Raw genomic sequence first — 20864 nt, 5'->3', positions numbered from 1 at the left:
AGTTGCTAGAGGGAAAAGTCCATAGTCTGCTATTGAGATAGACATGGGGAAAGCCGCTGCTTGCCCTGAATCGGTAACATGAAATTTTGCAATTATTTGGGTTTCTGCCAGATACTTGTAACCTGGATTGGAAAAAGGAAACTAGGATAGATGGACCATTGGTTTGACCCAGTATGGCTATTCTTATGAGACTTGTCATCTTTTTGGTGGGATAGGCAGAAGTGCTTACTTATTCCCTCTCTTCTATACTAGCCTGTGATTGACATCTCTTAAACAAGTGGTTCCCAAGCCTGTCATGGGAGAACCCCAGCCAGTCAGGCTTTCAGGATATCCGTGCAGTGCATATTCATGAGTTAGATTTGCACGGATATCCTGAAAACCTGACTGGCGGAGGTTCCCCCCAGGATAGGTATGGGAACCACTGTGTTAAGATCCACAAAAGGTTCGATAGAGCAAAAACCATCAAGATTTTGATGATATTAATCAAAATGAAGGAAAAGATCTCAGACTTGCCACTCCCATTTTGATTAATATCATCAAAATCTTGATGGTTTTTGCTCTATCAATTAACCTTTTGTGGATCTTAGTGGTTAATCTCTTCTCCATTTTTTGCATTATTTGATTAACCACTGTGTTAAACCATAATAGAGATGCCTTTTAGCTTCTTTAATCTTTATTGCCACCATAGTAGTTCTCTGTTTATTGCAGTTGCATTACCTCAGGGGTGGGTAGCCATGGTCTTCGAGGGCCAACCCAGTCGGATTTTGATGATTTTCACAATGAATATGCATGAAATCTATTTTCATACAGTGGAAGCAGTATATGCAGATCAATCTCATGCATGTTCATTGTGGGAATCTTGAAAACTCCGCTGGGTTGTGGTCCACCCCTGCAATACCTTCTTTGCTCTCATTAAATGTTTGTTTCTTTTAGTCTTATTTGCCTCCCAGCAACGAATTTAAGATCAGCATGAAAGTAGAAGCACAGGACCCCCGGAATACAACATCAACGTGCATTGCCACTGTGGTGGGACTGACTGGCGCACGTCTCCGACTGCGACTGGATGGCAGTGACAACAAGAATGACTTCTGGCGACTGGTGGATTCTACTGAAATTCAGCCTATTGGAAACTGTGAAAAAAGTGGGGGGATGCTGCAACCTCCCTTGGGTAAGGAAGCTAGGAATTCCCCTGATCATGGTTGCCCTAAATGTTCTGGAGAGAACATGACAATCCCCTGCCTTGGGTTAAGAAGAAGAAGCTGCTGTGCTGGGAAAAATATTAATGCTAGTGGCTGCAACACCATCTACACTGTTACTCATCAGTAGTAGCGGGGTATTTCTGAGGGCTGCTGACTTGGTCTGTCTTTGGATTAGAGCCCCATAGTGATTACAATTAATAAATTCTCCTGTATCAAAATTACATTCAAGCATCTAAGCATTTTTTAATACTTTTTCTCTATGTGGAATACCTGTATTGTTATAAAAGAATCCTCCACAAATATTTTGATTTATACTTAGTAGAATAATGTATTAGAAAACTGGCCCTCATACCTTGGAAGAATTGTAACATTTGGGTTTGAAAATTCATAATAAGAGACCATTAGATGTTTTCAGTCCTGAAACAAGTATATGTGGTTTTGGGTATGGAGCAGGGGGATAGGCAATACTGTTAACAGAAATATAAGCAGCAGTAAAGATTAAGAATAATGTAATTCATGATTGTTTAGTTAGGTTCTTCGGGTTGTTTTACTTGCAAGTATATTTCTGGTGTGTTGCAGACAGCAGGTGACCTATGGTGCAAGGCCACTACTTCCTTATGCAGCTCAACAGTGGCACACCTGTTTTTCCACTGTAGGGCATTTGAGCTCTGCTAAGCAATGTTATACTTCCCTGAGCTACTTGTCATTTCTCTAACTTTACTAGATGTATTCAGTACTTTACAGTTATACTTAAGATGCTGTGAAGTGCTACCAGTCTAGTCAAGCCATGCATATGACCCTTCAAGAAATATGTTTATCATAGAAAAATGGGAATGAGTAAAATCAGCATGGCTGCATAGAATTGTAGAGAACCAGAGTTTAAATAATTGAAAGCCGCTTTGGCAGGATGGTATTAAGTTGAGATTTGAATATGGCTAGAGAAGGTGCATGATGCCACAGTCTAGGAAGTCTGCTCCAAACATTTGATTTATCAAGTGTGCATAGTTGGTGTTGATGAATGAGAAGCACACAGTTAATTGTGTCTTGCATGAAGAATGGAGTTTGTGAGGATGGATGTGAAGAGAATTAATATAAGGTACTTAAAAAAAAAATAAATAATGGGTTTGACTTAGCAACATCTTGTGACCTGTTCAAATCTGTGAATTTCAGATGTCGGCAAAAGCACAGCAGCTTTTTTTTTTTGTAAATTATTTTTATTGAGAGGAGCAAACAAAAGACGAATAAAGCTGGACATTTCTGTAAACAATGCATATAGCATAGCAGGGTAGCTTTAAAAGTGTTGACTACATCTGCATGTGCAATAGCTGTGCTGATATAATAGCTGAGACAGCAATAAACTAAACTTTTGCATCTCATTTATATATTTTTGAAGTGCACACAGTGAAAAATTTGTTATTTGTAACAGGCATTATTCTTAACTATAGTCCTAGAAATTTCTCCTTTGGTATTGCTTGCTGGACGCTGGATAATAAAATATTGGAAGTGGTTGGGAGCCCTGCAGATTTCTTAGTCACTGTGACTTTACAGTATGCCCATATCCAGCAATGCTTTGAAACCGCAAGATAGGGTTCCCTGAATGGGAAAATCTCAATAATCAGTATAGTCTGGAGTTCTTATGCTTTCAGGCAGATTTCTTGGGACACCAAGCCGCTCGGTGGTATAAATTGATATCTGGATTTATGAATAAAAAACCAAAGAATGGTCTTAGAGACATTTGGAGCATTGAGATTAAGCATTAAATTTCTGCATCTCAATGGCCACGAATTTGGTCTTGGAGAATGAGATGTACGGTGTTCGCATCTATGAGACAAACTTGGTTCTTTTTGTTACATAGAGCATTTTGGACCCCAGTTCGATTACAAAAGTTGGATAGCTCCAAGTCTAATAGATGCTGGCATTGCAATCTGGAAGCAGGGACCTTAGATCATTTAATATTTTATTGTCCCTATATCATGGCTTTTTGGAAATCAATTTGGTCTCAAATAAATTGTTTATTAGAAAACCATGTAGCACTATCATATGATACTATTCTGTTCGGTATGTCAATGAGAACAAAAAGTCAAATTTCATCAAGTAATAACAAACTTCTATTGATAATGACAGGAGTCGCCATGCAACATATCACCAGTAACTGGAAAAAAAACAACAATCTTAGTTATACATTCTGGTGGAATTCGTTGTGCCACATTTACAAAATGGAAAGAGTAATTGCTTTGCAGAATAGGAATTATATTAATTTTAAAAAGATCTGGGGGCCATTGGCAAATTATTGTAATGATTAAACCATCATTTTCCACTGACAGTAATTTTATATAGGTGGAGGGGGATGGTATAATGTTCTATTTTATAGGTTTCATCAATAATTAAGAATACAATATTTATGATATTTTTGATTGAAATATTTGAGGGAAGGGTGGGTGGGGAGGGAATAAATTTTATGTACTTACGAGGACAATAGAAAGAAGTTCAAGTGATGTGTAAAAGTTTTAAATGATATAATATTGTGTACTTGTTATAAGATGAAAAAATGAATAAAGAATTTGAAAAAAAAAAGAAACCGCAAGGTAATGGCGGACTAGAAATCACTAATGTAAAGTAATGTAATAGATGTAAGAATAATTTTGGGAAAAGATGAAAATGGATCCAAACCATTGGGAAAATACCAGGAAAAAAGTAGTGATCTATTCTACATGCTCCATGAGATTGAGAAATGGGGGAAAAGCATTCCTTGATATGTTGCCTATATAAAATTTTCAGCTCCTAGATGGAAGCCTTCTTTGGTGCAATGTAAGCATTAAGGCCCAGATTCTCTAAACAGCGCTGTTGGTGGCGGCTAACTTTTATAAATGGCTTCCAGTCATGTGTCAATCATGCAATGGTGCCGTTAAGAGAATCGCACCTCTGACAAGGAGGTACTGGAAATGTAGGTCGGGGTTTTCAAGGCCTACATTTCTGACACCTACCTTTGACGTGAATTGCCTAACGCCACTTCCAGCATTAGCCACATCTACTGTGGAATTAGATGCCAGGAGGCACTGTTTGTGTAGGCGCCTTGAAATTTTATTTAAGTAGTATTTCAAACAGCATTTCCCTCTTAGGCACCGATAGGGCGCCTACTGGCACCTAAGTTAAGGTACCGTTTATAGAATTTCCCCCTACAAGCACTATATCCCTAGGATAAAATTTGAGAGCATAGCCTTGGAGACAGGTGCATTTGAAGACAGTGATTGAAGAGAAAATCCTGTTTATTTTATTTCCCTTTAATCTGATCCTGCTATTATCTATATCCAAATGATGGTGTCCCTGGGAAGGGAGGATTGTGGAGTGCTATATGCAAACTAATAAACTGATCTATATTTGGAGTTCAAGCTATAAATCATGTCATGTTTTTGCAGGTTTCCGACTGAATGCCTCTTCTTGGCCCATGTTCCTTTTGAAAACACTCAATGGTGCAGAGATGGCACCTGCCAGAATATTTCACAAGGTAATGCTCTTCAACCTTCACACCACATACTGCCCAAGAATGTTGACAGCATTGCACACTGAATCCTGCACATTTTCCTGTTTGCAGAAGTTTCATATAATTTTTAATTTGTAGTTTAACACTGATGCACAATAAAAATATATAAAATCTGGGTGGTATAATTGGAAGGTTCTGCCATTTTTGAGTAATGATGCGGTGTTAAGATCCAACAAGGAATCCTTCTATCTGCATTAAATGACTTGAGGTGGTGAAGAGCAGTATAGAGATATACTGTATATGCGTGGGTAAAGTGAGAGCTGAGTGACAGCCTGTGGGAATAGTATTTTTTTTTTTTAATCTTTATTCATTTTCAAAAATTACAACAAGTGTACAACAATCATTCATAAATATCTTAACTAATCACTTGACATTCTTATTTGTAATATTCCAAATAAATAATTATATAAGAAGCCCATCCCTCCCACCCATATACTAATAAATAACAATTATCAATTATTATCCTTCATAATCCCACCCCCCCTTATCTTGTCCAATATTTAGGTGTTTAAGATGTCTGATCACCAGAATAAATCGTCAATGGCCCCCAAATCTTTTTAAACTTATTATAATTGCCTTGTTATAGAGCAAATACCCTTTCCATTTTATAAATATGACACACTGAATTCCACCAAAAAGTATAATTCAGTTTAGTATAATCTTTCCAATTCCCTGTAATCTGCTGAATGGCAACCCCTGTTAATATTAATAAAAGTTTATTATTATTTGCTGAAATTTGGCTTTTAAATCTCATTGAAGTACCAAATAATATAGTATCATATGAAAAGACAACATGATTTTCTAACAATGAATTAATTTGGGGCCAAATTAACTTCCAAAAGGCATTTATACAGGGACAAAAAAATATCAAATGATCTAATGTCCCAACTTCTAAACCACAATGCCAGCATCTATTGGATCTTGAATAGTATTAAAATTGCGAGGGGCAGTATATGTAGTACTGAAAGGCTAAGGAGAAGTGTGTGGGTACAATAAGTTAAGAGCTGCTCCTGGGAATAGAATGGGTAGGGAGTTGCCTGGATTTGTGACTCCCCTTATGAAACTTAACTGAGAGTAGTAAGGAAAACAGTACATAATGGTTTCATTATGAAAACAATCTACTGATAAAAACAAAAAAACTGTGGATACAGATGTTCTGGAATTGATTTATTGTACACTGTCATATAAAACCATAAAAATACAATGATAAAAATCCAAACGGGCCCTACACGGTCCGTGTTCGGCGAACACGCCTTCCTCAGGGGTCCAAAGGTTTGCAAACGCACATAAAAAGAATTGGACTGAAAACAGTCTATGATCTTTAAACGTGTGAGCAAAGAACACCGTAGACAAGCTAAAGTAGCATTAAAAACGTTTTTTGTTTTTATTGGTGGATTGTGTTCACTGTGGATTATTGGGTCTTCTTTTTCTTTATTATGAAAACAATGCAGGATCTTATGTCTAATGATTTCTTGATGGGAGCAGAATAGATTAAGAAATGAAAATCTTTGGTAAAGGGAGTGCAGGTGGGATCAAATGGAGTGGAATATTTATTTGGCTGACCATACTTCAGATATTGTCTCTTCCTTTAAATGTGTTTTGTAGGAGCCACCACCTCCAGCACAGAATTACTTTAAGATGGGGATGAAATTGGAAGCTGTGGACAGGAAGAACCCTCATTTCATCTGTCCAGCCACCATTGGTGAAGTGCGGGGAGGCGAGGTCCTAGTGACTTTTGATGGCTGGAGAGGTGCTTTCGATTATTATTGTCGCTATGATTCCCGGGACATCTTCCCTGTTGGCTGGTGTTCCATGACTGGTGATAACCTGCAGCCACCAGGATCTAAAGGTATGGCTATATCTTATAATAGATAATTGCTGATGGGTTCTAATCCAGGTTTTGATTTCTTCCTCCTAGAAGAAAGGAGATGGAGGCAGTGTCTAATAAGCAAGAGATGAAGTAGCATATCAGTTGAACAGGATACATGCACTAAGATTAGGAGGAAATGTGAGATTCTTTGCTTTGAGTTGTTAAGTTATGGAATATGTTAGAGTTTGATACAGCCTCAACCACTTCCAAGAAATCTGTTTAACGTGGATAATGTGAGCAAGTCATGGTAATCCCAGATATTTCGATTTCATAATCTTCTAATTTATAGAATTGCAGAGTAATAAAACTGGAAGGGGCCTCAAGAGGTCATATCATCCAATATTTACTAAACTTTGCCTAGGGTACCCACTAATCAGTCTGGTTTTCAGATTATCTACAATAAGTAAGCATGAGAGAGATTTGCATACCTTCAGTTTTTCTGCATCCTTGGAGCAAGATATTGGCAGTGGCTTTCTAATGCTAAGTAGAGTAGAGAAATTACTGTGTGTAACTTACCTATAATGAACCTGTTAGTCATCTAGCATTATAGCAGTATTACATCGTTACTTATATTCAATTCAGGGTCTTTCAGAGCTTACATAATAAGCAGGTTACAAATCTCCACAAGTAAGCAACATTATCAGTGAAGCCCAGGATGGATCTGTTCGGAACTTCAAAAGCTTTATTCATGCTCTTGTTGAATGACTGAGTGTCATCTGATGGTTATTTTTTTCTGCAGCTTTACAAGGAAATTTTTTTTTAATTCATTCTCAATGGTTTTTTCTTATTTATTTATTTCCCCCCCCCCTGATTTTTTCAGTGTTTTGGCCCCCTTTTATCAAGCCATGTTAGGATTTTTTTATCGCTGGCCGCTGCAGGAAAAGCTCTGACGCTCATAGGAATTCTGTGAGCATTGGAGCTTTTATAGCAGCGACTGGTGATTAAAAAAATTGTAATGTGGCATGATAAAAGGGGTCCTTTGTTCCAGCTTCATTTAATATCTTCAGGTTCATCACTATTTTAAAATTTTGTTTTTTTCCCTTCTTTCTTTTCACATGCCAGTAACTTGGGTACTTTTTAAGTGTCAGTATGTGTCCTTGGCATTGGTAGTGTTTGAGTTCTGGTGCTTGGTTTTGCATCATTTGTTTTTCCTGTCATGTTAAAGCATGTGACATGCTTCATTAATAAGTGTGCACTCTTGTAACAGAAATCATGTGACTTTATGTTGTCCTCTTGTGTGGACTGGTAATTTGCTTTTATTGGAAAACGTTCTACTTTAAATAACTTCGCTATCCTTTTTTGCAGCACTATGGCACAGCCATTCATTTTCCATTTTGAATTTGTCTGGTTTTTATTCTCTTTATGACCTTATTTGTCCTCACTGCATTTTGCTGTTCTTATTTCTGACCATGTCTTGTCATCCAGGTTCTTGAAGTTTTTCCTATTTTGTTACCATTGAGAGAATTGCAAATTGATTCATTTTATCTGATACTCTTGGTCTTCAAATGAAATTAAAAGAACATAGAGGAGAGGAAGTGATGTTGGTACCTGATATGGCTGCTTGAGCAAGAAGCTTTGATTTGGCTTAGCAGATTTGAGCAGCTTAGTCAATGATCGAATGAGTAAAGTGATGGTGTACCACGATATCTTGTAAGAATAATCTCATCAACCATTGAGAGTGTTTAAGGCCTTGGAGTCCACAATAGCGGCAACGCCATCCATGCCCGGGGCCGCACACAACAAGAGAATGAGCTCAGTGAGAATTCCTGAAGCCCTTCCCTGGGTATGGAACCTATAGAGGAGCTACGCTGCTAGATGAATGACATAAAGGCTGATGTGGGGGTTATTTGCCTTTAAAAATCTACTAAAAGTATCTATGTCTAGCAACATGAATGAAAATGGCATAAAGTCTTATATAGGTGGTATTACACTCTGGAACATTTGTTTCGGATATGCGTTATGCTGGAGAGTGTGATGAAATAGGTAATTTTTATCACATTTGGTGGCCCTGTAAAGTGGTGAGAAGCTTTTGAAATCTATTATTGGATGTCTTCAGACAAGTGACAGGATTATTTATTCCCTTAGAACCACACTATTGTTTACTTTATATGAAAAACCCATCTGTCACTTGTTTTGATCATAAACTAGCATGCTATTTGTTTTTTTTACTGTGGATAAACCTTTGATTGCTAAATATTGGAGAAAGAAATAGATACCGACAATAGAGGAAGTGCTTCAAAAGTTGAATTTTATTTTTTTGATGTTGAAACTTACAGCCATGCGCAACAATCAACTGCCTTTCTTTTATAAAACATGGGACCCAAATATATATGTAAGACTGAGATACTTGAATCCAAACGTTTTCATTTTCTTTTTCAGACTATATAGTTTATTGTCTGATGGAATTTGAGTGTTGTCAACCCTAGAGAGTTAGGTTACTATGTGGGGGGGGGGGTTCTTTCTCATTATGGTGCTCATATAATGATGGCTGATCTTGCTGTATTGTTTGGTTTTGTATACAATTTTTCTATTAATAAAATGTTAATTTTTTTTAATAGACCATAATTTCTTGTTCTCCTTTTCTCAGCATAAGAACATAAGAATAGCCATACTGGGTTCCTGTTTCCACAATGGCCAATCTAGGTCACAAGTACCAGGCAGAAACCCTATTAGTAGCAACATTCCATAACATCCCCCATATCTGTCTCAACAGCAGACTATGGACTTCCTCCAGGAACTTGTTCAAAACTTTTTTTAAACCCACTGTTGCCACATCTTTTTGCAACGTGTTCCAGAACTTAACTATTCTCTGAAAAAAATATTTCCTCCTATTGGTTTTAAAAGTACTTTCCTGTAACTTCGAGTGTCTCCTAGACTTGTAATTTTTAATTGAATAAAAAAATTGGTTCAATTGTAAACGTATTATACCACTTAGGATTTTGTAGACCTCTTTTTTCTTTTCTCATACAAGAGGAGTTCCATCCCCTTTATCATCTTGGTTGTTCTTTGAACCTTTTCTAATTTCGCTATACCTTTTTTGAAATGTAGCGACCATAACAATACTCAAGATGAGTTTACACCATGGAGAGATACAGAGAGGTTGCAAAGAGATCTATATAAAGAGTTCCCCACTTCTAAAATAGATCTTGAATAATCATGGTGTTTAAAGACCATGTGTGCGGCTTCAACTGCCTGCTGAGATGGTCTGCCAACTGGTTGTTCCTTCTGGGAAGATAAATTGACATTCTGTTACATCCCTTCTGGAATCCATACTAAAGGTGTTTTACCTCTAACTGCGAACCGGGTCTTGCAGAAATCCAAAGACTTTTCTCTGCACTGCTCCTTCCACTTAGCTGAGGAACACAGCCCCCTGTTGGTTTTCATTTCTGCAAGTGAACCATGCAGAAGTCTTTCTGATCTGCTCTGCTACATTTTTATTTTTTGTTAAAGTTCGTTATTTTCTTCAGTGGCTTTGGTGCCTTGAGACCCCATAGGAGGACTTCTCTGCCTAGAACTGGACTGCGGCTCCATAGGCCAAGCTTCGGGTGGACTTGTGGAGCCAGTCTGCTGTGTGCTGCCTTCGGAGCTCGGGGTCTGACCCTCAGAGCGTGCTTTCTTTTTGACCTTGTCAGAGGTTTAAGCACAGGCTATTTGCACCCTGTGTAACAGCCCTCAGGGTATCAGGGTGCAGACTGCATTTTCTTGCCCCCCCCCCCCGGGTCCACATTGATGTGTTTTGTGATGTTCCGCTCCTGTTCCCTAGCTTGTTCAGCTTGAAAGTGTCAGGGAGGGTTAGATTTAAGCTCTTGCCCACATTTCTCCTTTGAAGCTTCATTTGAAGAAGAGAGAGTAAGTTTAGATAAAGTTGATGGTTGCATCTCTTGCTTTCAACAGTAGTCCTGAAGTTTAAGTTCTCTTATTTTTAAAGGTTTCTTATTCATTTTGCCACAGTTGACTATGTGGTTCAGCCCTAGACAACAGATGCGCACTGTGTGTGTATTTGTGAGAGACACTTTTTGCATACATTTGTTGCAACATTTAATCCTGATTTTGCTTTTTTGGACATTTAAAAAAATCTCCAAAGCAAAATCAAATTGAAGATGTTATGGAATGATGAATAAATGAAGAAAAACCTATTGAAACTGATATTTGAATGGAAAAGCTGATGAGAATACTGGTCTTCACAGGGGGTGAACTGTGTCATGGAGACTAAAATAAAATTTAGTGGGTAGGGGTGCTGTATCTATTTACAGGAGTTACAGTAGATGAAAAGACTGGCACAGGCGCAGAAGGCTTTTCTAGAGCATTCTGTGCTTGAAAACTGTTGGGGTGATGTCACCATATATGTGGCTAAATAGATCAACTGTCCAGGGAGAACAGCAGAAGGAAAGCCTAAGAGCAGGCCTGTGAGGATCGGTGTTGAGAACTGGGAAGATACAAATAGAATATCGGGGTGGGGTGCTATGCTGCTTTCTCTGCTGCTGCCATATGACCCGGGGGAGGGGTGGTGTGTGACACTGCTGCTGCTCCCACTGTGGGACCCATGCCCAAGGGGAGGGGTTGCTGCTTACTGCTGTTGCTGATGGACTGGGGTGGTGGGATGTCATCTAAGTTGGAGGGAAGGGAGAGAGGATGCTGGACCCACTGGGGGGAGGGGGTTGACAGGTCGAGGCTGGAACTGGTGGGAAGGGTAGAGAGAGGGCCACATGGGGGATTACAGGGAAGAGAGACAGGATAGCCATATGGTATGGGGGGCAGGGGAAGAGAGAGGGTTCTGGTCGCATGGGGTGGAGGGAGGCTGGAGGGAAGGGAGAGAGACACTGGACTGGGAGCTGGAAGGGAGAGAGGGTGCTGACCCTTTGGGGGTGCTGGACCTGCAGGGAGGAAGTGAGAGAAGGAAAAGTACAAAAATGGATGGTGAGCATAGAGAAAGAAGAAAAAGTCAAATGGGCAGGAGACCCTGGTGAGCGAGTTAATGGAAGACAAACAGAGACCAGAGCCTGGGACTAACATGATTTGAATAATAAAATGACCAGACAAAAAAAGGTTGAAATTTTTTTTTCTGTTTTGTGACTGCATTATGTCTGATTTGAAATGTGTATCCTGCCAGAGTTGGTGTTAGGTTCTTGCTTGTTCTCACTGTCTAACAGAGAGAGGAAAAGTCTTTTTGTGCTTGTTTTGTTTACACTTAATAGCGCTGGCGTGGGGTTGGAGACAGCAAAGGGGGGTGGGAAAAAAATATTCTCTGCTTCACGTCAAATAATCGCTACTCGGTGGAGTTGTCTGAAACCAGCTAAAGCTGCCAAACTAATATTTCTAAATAAAAACTGAAAGATGTAATTCATGTCATAGAAAGTGAATTGTATCAAATTGATAAATCGACTCAGTTAACAAAATCGATTTGAAATTTTTTTTCCTGAATCTGACAGCTTTACTACATACTGATGCTGCAGCCTGCTTAATAACCAAACTAAGGTAAATGGTGACGGGACTAAATCGCGCGAGACAACGGCGCACCGACAACTAAGCGCAAGGTTGACGGCGCACCGAAGAAAAGCACTATTTTAAAGGGCTCCGACGGCGGGTGTTGGTGGGGAACCCCCCCTATTTTACTTAACAGACATTGCGCTGGCGTTGGGGGGGGTTTGGGGGGTTGTAACTCCCTAAAAAACAGGCAAAAAGTTCGGTTTCAAGTATAATGAGGGGGGTTACAACCTCCCAAACCCCCCCACAACGCCAGCGTGATGTCTGTTAAGTAAAATAGGGGGGTTCCCCACCAACACCCCCCGTCGGAACCCTTTAAAATAGTGCTTTATTCGGGGCGCCGTCAACCTTGCGCTCAGTTGTCGGCGCGCCGTTGTCTCGCACGATTTTGTCTATGAACCAAGGTCAACATTTACCCCCTCCCCCCCCCTTTTTTTTTTTCCAAACCATTGTGCATTTTTTTAGTTCCAGCCACGACAGTGGTAACTCCGATGCTAATGGAATTCCTTTGAGTGTCAGAGCTGTTACCACTGCGGCTGGAGCGAAACTCTGTGGTACAGTTTTGTGAAAGGTATGTGGGAGGTTAAAGTAGTTCTAGAGCAGGGGTGCCCACACTTTTTGGGCTTGCGAGCTACTTTTAAAATGACCAAGTCAAAATGATCTACCAACAATAAAATTAAAAAAACCCCACAAAGCTCACTGTACGCTGAGAAAATGTTAATTATCATTCCTATTCCGGGGTTTTTTCAAAGAGGTCAAGGCAGATGACTCTATGCACTGTCACCTCAGTAACAACCATACAAAAATAGACAAATATACCTCCCTCCCATTTTACTAAACCACAATAGCAGTTTTTAGCGCAGGGAGCTGCGCTGAATGCCCAGCGCTGCTCTCGACACTCATAGGCTCCCTGTGCTAAAAACCGCTATTGTGGTTTAGTAAAAGGGGAGGCCATAGTGCAAAATATAGACAGCAGATATAAATTCAGACATATTTTGATTCCTTCCTTCTGTCTCCCCGCCTGCTCTCTTTCTTTCTTTCTCCCTGCCCTCCACCAATCCACTGCTGCCACCATCGGCGAACAGATCCCCAAGCTGCCGCCGCCATCGAGTAACAGGCCCCAAAGCCGCCGCCCCAAGCTCTCCCTGCTTCCCTGCATCAGGCCGACCAGCATTCCTCTCCCCAACGTCAGTTCTGCCGTCGGAGAGGAAGTGATGGCCCCGCCAGGCAGCGATTGCCTGGCCTGAACTTCCTCTCCGACGGCACAATTGACATCGGGGAGAGGAATGCTGGTTGGACCGGTAGAACGCCAAGGCAAAGTGAGTCTATCATGAAGCCCGGGATGGGCTCCGCGATCGACTCACTTTGTCTTGGCAATCTACCGGTCGATCGCGATTGACCTATTGGGCACCCCTAACATAAGAAATGCCTCCGCTGGGTCAGACCTGAGGTCCATCGCGCCCAGCAGTCCGCTCACGCGGCGGCCCATCAGGTCCAGGACCTGTGCAGTAATCTTTTATCTATACCCCTCTATCCCCTTTTCCATCAGGAAATTGTCCAATCCTTTCTTAAACCCCAGTACCGTTCGCTGCCCTATAACGTCCTCTGGAAGCGCATTCCAGGTGTCCACCACACGTTGGGTAAAGAAGAACTTCCTAGCATTCATTTTGAATCTGTCCCCTTTCAACTTTTCCGAATGCCCTCTTGTTTTTTTATTTTCTGAAAGTTTGAAGAATCTGTCCCTCTCTACTCTCTCTATGCCCTTCATGATCTTGTAAGTCTCTATCATATCCCCTCTAAGTCTTCTCTTCTCCAGGGTAAAGAGACCCAGTTTCTCCAATCTCTCAGCATATGAAAGGCTTTCCATCCCCTTAATCAGTTGTGTCGCTCTCCTCTGAACTCTCTCGAGTAACACCATATCCTTCTTAAGGTATGGTGACCAATACTGGACGCAGTACTTAAGATGCGGACGCACCATTGCCCGGTACAGTGGCAGGATAACTTCTTTCGTTCTTGTTGTAATACCCTTCTTGATTATACCCAGCATTCTATTCGCAATACTTTATACTTCTCAACATTGAACTTCATCTGCCATCTCTCTGCCCATTCCCCCAATTTGTCCAAGTCCCTTTGCAATTTTTCACAGTCCTCCTTTGTCCGAGCTCCACTAAATAGTTTGGTGTCGTCCGCAAATTTTATTATCTCACTCTTTATTCCTGTTTCTAGATCATTTATGAATATATTAAATAGCAGCGGCCCGAGCCCTGAGCCCTGCGGAATACCACTCGTGACCTTCCTCCAGTCTGAGTAGTGTCCCTTCACCCCTACCCTCTGTTTCCTACCCGCTAACCAGTTTCTGATCCATCTATGCACGTCTCCGTCCACCCCATGGTTCTTCAGTTTCCGGAGTAGACGTTCATGAGGCACCTTGTCAAAGACTTTCTGGAAATCTAGGTATATGATGTCTATGGGGTCTCCTTTGTCCATCTGTTTGTTAATTCCCTCGAAGAAGTGCAATAAGTTGGTAAGACACGATCTCCCCCTGCAGAAACCATGTTGGCTGGTTATCAGAAGTTCGTGTTTTTCAAAATGTTCATCAATTTTTTCTTTTATTAGTGCTTCCGCCATTTTCCCCGGAACAGAGGTCAGACTCACCGGTCTGTAGTTTCCCGGGTCTCCTCTTGATCCCTTTTTAAAGATGGGCGTAACGTTGGCTATCTTTCAATCCTCCGGAATCACACCTGTTTTCAGAGATAGGTTGCAAATTTGCTGTAGTAGTTCCGCTATTTCCTCCTTTAGTTCCTTCAGCACCCTTGGATGGATTCCATCCGGACCCGGGGATTTGTCAGTTTTTAGTTTTTCTATCTGTCTGCGCACATCATCAAGGCTCACTTCTATGGATGTTAACTTTTGTGCTTGATTGCCATTGAAGATTTGTTCAGGTTCAGGTATGTTGGTTGTGTCTTCACTTGTAAATACAGACGAAAAGAACATGTTAAGTCTTTCTGCGACCTCTTTCTCTTCCTTCACCGCTCCCTTCCTGTCTCCGTCATCCAGCGGTCCCACCTCCTCCCTAGCCGGCTGTTTCCCTTTAACATATCTAAAGAACGGTTTGAAATTTCGTGCCTCCCTGGCTAGTCTTTCTTCATACTCTCTTTTGGCTTTTCGAACCACACGGTGACATTCTTTTTAATACTTCCTGTGCTCTCTCCAGTTTACCTCAGTTTTGTCCCTTTTCCATTTTCTGAATGAATTTTTCTTATTGCTTATCGCTTCCTTCACTATTTTAGTTATCCACGCCGGGTCTTTTATTCGACTCTTGTTGCACCCTTTTCTGAATCTGGGGATATATAGATTTTGCGCCTCGCTCACCGTGTCCTTGAAAAGGGACCAGGCATGTTCTACCGTCTGCCATTTTTGGGAAGTGTTCCTAAGTTTCTTCTTTACCATTCCCCTCATTGCTTCGTAGTTTCCCTTCCTGAAGTTAAAAGTTGTCGCTATGGTTCTCTTTCCTTTCAGTATTCCTACTTCCATCTTGAACTTGATCATATTATGATCGCTGTTTCCCAACGGTCCCACTACTTCCACTTCCTTTGCAGGTCCCCTTAACCCCTGTTCTAGAGAGATCTGTATCTTGTTCTCTCAGCCACAGGAGGGTACTGTAGCATTTGATGTGCATAAAACAATGTGTGGGAAATAACAAAAACTGGCAAGTTGTGTCTAGTTGTAATGCTGCACAGAGTTTGGGTCTCCGGGTAAGGAAGACAGCACATAAACCAGAATTTATAAAGCAACACTATTCTAATAAGCCTAAGAAAGCAATTCTTTCCCCTGCAGAAGATAATAGCTTTACAATTTTGGCCAGGCTCATGGCATTTTATCTTTGTTGGTTCTCTGTGCTGAGTACTTTTCAGTTAGGATTTTATTATTTTATAATTTATATGACCACTAGCTAAGTTTTGAAGCATTTTTTTCATTATTGCTACTTCAACTTGGTACATGATTACACCCTGGTGCATACTTTGGGGGTTATGTGTTAAAATCTGCTCTCAGTATATCTTTTGAAAAATGACTTTGCCTAGAGTGCTCCCAGATAAAGTCCCTGCTTGTCTGCAAAGATGTTTCTAGGAGCTGTTCAGTCTGAGGAGAAGAAGCTATGAGCCTGCCTGACTGAGGTGATTAAGACCACAAGGAGTGTATAGGGAGTGGATCAAATTCACATTGGTGGCCAGACTTTATGAAAGTGATTCTCGGTCACTTCAGTTCAAGGATAGGTTCTGAAGCACTCAGGCACATACATTCAAGTAACTGTTACAAGGCCTTGATGAATCTCCACTTAATGAGTGAGTGAGTGCATAGCATTGAAGTCAGACTTTGATATCTTTTAACACTGTCCCACTGGTGCCTACTCAGACGTGGGCCAAATGTCCCATGCTCTGAAGTAGTTTTGCATCCTCACCAAAAAACTACCCTCTGGTCATCTAGAATATTGCCATATGGCATTTGTTCTTCGAGTTCCTTAATGGGTTGTGCTCTCAATCTTGTCACTTGATTAAGGTTACCACATTTTTTGTTTTGCAAATCCTGGGCCCTTCCCTAGCAATTTTGCACCATAACAGTTATAATCTGCTAAAACATTAATATTTTATTCATTTCATATCTTTTTAAAAGTACTCTTAAGTTGCTTTGTTATTTAGGGCCCAGTACCTAATCTTATGTGATTCTTCAACTAATTTTCAAGTCAGCTGACAAAATCTGCATATTTGAACTGGGTCTCAAGACATTATATGCTGATGACTTATCTATCAGACAATAAAAATATCAAACCTTTGGTATCTCTGGCTCAATTTTATTTTCAGCGCCTCTTCCTTCTCGTTCTGGTCTCATCTATTCCTTGTGTTTTTCTCTCTAGTGTCGTCTTCCTTTTCTTTTTCAGTTTCAGCTTTCTCTAGTTTATTTTTCTCTTTTCTTGAATACTTTTTCCTTCTCTGTTTGTGCCTACCCCTTCCATATCCTTCCTGTTTCTCTTCCCATTTCTTCTCATGAGTTTTCTTCCACTTTTCAACTTCTTTCTCCAGCAGTTTATTCTCACATATTCTTCATTCTTCATAGGAACTCTACTCTCCCTCCTGTCATATGTTTACTTTCTTCTAACACCCATCTCCAGTGGCCCATCCTTCCTACCTCTTTTCTCTCTCCTCTGCCCTTCCAGTCCCGCATCACCTCTTGATCCTCTGCCCTTTCAATTCAGCAATCTCCACCTATCTCTCCACTTCCCGACCCAGTCCAGTACTTGAACCTCTCGCGCTTCTCTTCTCCTTATTGGTCCAGCATTTAATTATCTCCCCTCTGCAGGTGGCATTGGTGGTCCTGTTGATTCAGGTCTCCCTTCTTCTTCTTTCTGTCAGCTGCTGACTTCCAGGGCTGCTTTGGGAGTCACTTAAATATCACATCTGTGAGGGTCCCCCCTAAACACTTTGGCCCTAAGCACTTATAGGCCAGTGTTCAGAACTCCTGCGCCATTTTGTACAGCACAGGAGAATACCACAGGAGCAGCGCTGAAAAATAACTTCCAAATGTTCAGCTCGTGTGCACATTCCTAGTCACACTGGGGAGCCAGAGCTGGGAAGAGGAAGGGAGATTTGTGCAGGGTTTTCTTCGCCAATTGGAACCTGCAAGATGTTGTGGAGAAGAGGGGAGGCAGAGTGCTAGCTAGAGAATGACATGGGGACAAATTTTTCCCTCATCCCTGCAGGAACTCAATTTCCCCGTCACCACAAGTTATGTTGCTATCCTTATCCTATTCCTGTAAGCTCTGCCTTAACTGCACAAGCCTTGAACACTTATGATTGAGACTTGTGCAGAGGAGGACAGAGCTTGCAGGAATAGGGCGGGGACAGGAAAAGAACTCGCCGGGACGGGAAAATGAGTTCCCATGTCATTCTCTAGTGCTAGCGAGTCTCCGCTGCCCACGAAACTCATTATCGAAAGACAACATGGACGCTGTGGAAGAAACAGCTGCCCATCTGCTGCCACCTGTACAACATTTGATGATCACAGGGACGCAGCACCCCAGCAAGAAAGTCAGTGTCTGCCCATGCTCAGCAGGGAGGAGGCAAGAGCTACGAACCTCCCTCTCGGTGAGAGACTGGAATTTTTTTTTTTTTTTTCAGAGCAGTCAGTGGATAGGTTTATTATTTTTTTATGTTTCCTTATCTCCTCCCTTCACTTTAGGCAACTCTGATGCGCGTTTTGAGCTAGTGGTAAGGTTTCTAGTGGTAAGGGTACAGTTTGATTTGTGTTGTTTCTGAGCATCGGGGAGGAGGGGAAATACTAAGCACCTTGTTTACATCTGTCTAACGTTTGCATATTATGTGTTCTGATCTTCAGCGCCCGTGCTGTTCCCTGCTGAAAATGTGTGCATCCTAACGCCAGCTCTAGTTGCCTCTAATGCCTCTAATGCCTGTTTGCCCATGCTCTTTTATTTCTACCCTGTATGTGAGTGGTACTGCTTGGTATTGTAAGCTTTTGTGACACTTGTATTGAAAGGTTACAGTTGATAACAGCATTATAATCAGAAGAAGGACCCATACAGCTGGCATTTTGTTGATTTGGAATGGAATACAATAATCAGTTAACTGTAATTTGCATATAGAAACTTCCTAATAGTTCAGAAGGAAAGGATCTGGATCTTGAACCAGTTTTTATGTAAATGAGACAGTAAGGCAGCAGTGATTTATTTCTTTTTTTTTTAACTGTTATGTGGTTCTCTGTGTCATTTCTGAAGCTAGGTTTTCAGTGTAACTAGATTAATGCTGTATTAACACAGCAGGACAGTAGATCAATTAATATACTGCCCTACCAATACCTTCATAAACTCTTCACTATGGTTTTATTGCTAGAATAACTTGTCATTTTGTGGCTGCAGTGCTTCAGGAAAGCTAGTATATCGAGGAAAAAAAAATCAGTCGGGTAACCAGTTGCGTATTCTTGACAGTCTACATCTGTTCTGTGTAATCTTTAACTGTGGAATGTCCTGCCAGCTTATCACTGGCTAGACATAACCTGTAGGAAATTTAAATCAGGTCTCAAAACCTTTGTATTTGTTAGCCAGCTGTAGCTAGCTAAGAGTCTTTCTATTCTTGCTTTTGAAAAAATGTTCCTACTCTTCCTTGCAGATTTTTTTTTCTAGCTCAGAAATATTCTTAAGTCTTTCCATGTGCTGCAGCCACTTTACTAGGCAAAATGAACAGTCTTTTTCTACCATCATAAAATATTGTTGTATAAACTACACTGTATTGTGGACAATTACTCAACTAAACTTCAGCAGTTGTTTTGCCATGATCAGACCAGTTTGCAGCAGTTCTATCAGAGATTGCAAATTTTGTCTTCACTTTAACAATTCTATTTAGTCTAGACCATAACAGTGTTTGGTAGTTGAAACTGTTGGCTATATTAGAGTTTTTACTAACCTTGTCCTGCTTTGAAAAGCGTGAACTAGCTTCATTCTCAAATGTTTTGATAGCTGTTTAGATGAACTCAAGGCTAAAAAAATGTACCAAAAAATCTGAGCGGTTAGAAGGAGAAGAGTAGTAGTTCAGCTCTGGAATGGACTTCACCTGACAAATTGAAAGTCTAATAAGTCACTAAGTGCCCTTTTTACTGAGCTGCATTTGTTGCTAACTCATGCCTAACGCAGCTTAAAATTACATACTCTAGTACAGGGGACTCAAAATCCCTCCTTGAGGGCCGCAATCCAGTCGGGTTTTCAGGATTTCCCCAATGAATATGCATGAGATCTATGTGCATGCACTGCTTTCAATGCATATTCATTGGGGAAATCCTGAAAACCCGACTGGATTGTGGTCCTCAAGGAGGGACTTTGAGATCCCTGCTCTAGTACATACTTAGCCATCCTGTGGTAAATACCAATTTAGCGTGTGCAGTCTATGTGCAAAAAAAATGCTTCAGATTTTTTTAGGAGGGGAGATGTCAGGCATTCCTGTGCTAATTGGCGCAGCTACATTGCTGCACGCTAACTAGATAGCATAGGATTGCTCCATAAAGCCTTACCACCTACAAAATGGATGGCAGTAAGTGCATTTGGTAACTTTCTTTGGCCATTAATACAAAAAAAATGGAAAATCAACCATTTTATGACTGCAGCAAAAATGACTTTAGCACAGGGATCTCAAAGTCCCTCCTTGAGGGCCGCAATCCAGTCGGGTTTTCAGGATTTCCCCAATGAATATGCATTGAAAGCAGGGCATGCACATAGGTCTCATGCATATTCATTGAGGAAATCCTGAAAACAAGGCCTAGTTAAATGGAGCGGCCTATGCAGCAATTTTTTAATCATCCCCCCCCCGTACTTTTTTCAATCATCCCCCCGTACCTTTTTCAAAACCCCCTTGCTGAAGGCAGATGGCATGCGACTTATCTTTCGCTTTTTGAACATAGGCCGCCCTTTTCTGCGGCCTATACATGGGGCAGCCTATATGCAGGGAAATACGGTATACATCAAAATTTCACAGAGATGTGATGTTTAAAGGCAGATTTTGCTTAGGATGGCTAGGTGTTTTCCCTGTCCCTTATGGGCTCACAATCTAAGTTTATATCTGAGGCAATGGATGGTTAAGTGACTTGATCAAGGTGTGAATTGGGTTGTTCATAATTTCCTTACTATTTTATGAAGGCCTACTGAATGCAGAGACATTTGCAACATACATATAGGGCCTTGGAGAATAATAGGTACAAGCACTTTCTAAAA

At 40.8% G+C, this 20864-nt stretch overlaps 1 protein-coding gene across 8 annotated transcripts in view; it reads left to right on the top strand.

The window, feature by feature from the left end:
• The window catches only part of SCMH1 (Scm polycomb group protein homolog 1), a 119582-nt gene that overhangs the window by 27702 nt on the left and 71016 nt on the right, over positions 1-20864 (top strand). For all 8 annotated transcript variants that reach the window (XM_033954853.1, XM_033954854.1, XM_033954856.1 and 5 more), the window contains exons 5-7: positions 934-1168; positions 4616-4704; positions 6346-6589. In XM_033954853.1, the coding sequence (XP_033810744.1) occupies positions 934-1168; positions 4616-4704; positions 6346-6589 (568 nt within the window). The remainder of the gene's footprint in view (positions 1-933; positions 1169-4615; positions 4705-6345; positions 6590-20864) is intronic.

Source organism: Geotrypetes seraphini, chromosome 8 (genome assembly GCF_902459505.1).
Source record: "Geotrypetes seraphini chromosome 8, aGeoSer1.1, whole genome shotgun sequence".
Lineage (NCBI taxonomy): Eukaryota > Metazoa > Chordata > Amphibia > Gymnophiona > Dermophiidae > Geotrypetes > Geotrypetes seraphini.
This window is presented reverse-complemented; position numbering and strand designations above follow the sequence as displayed.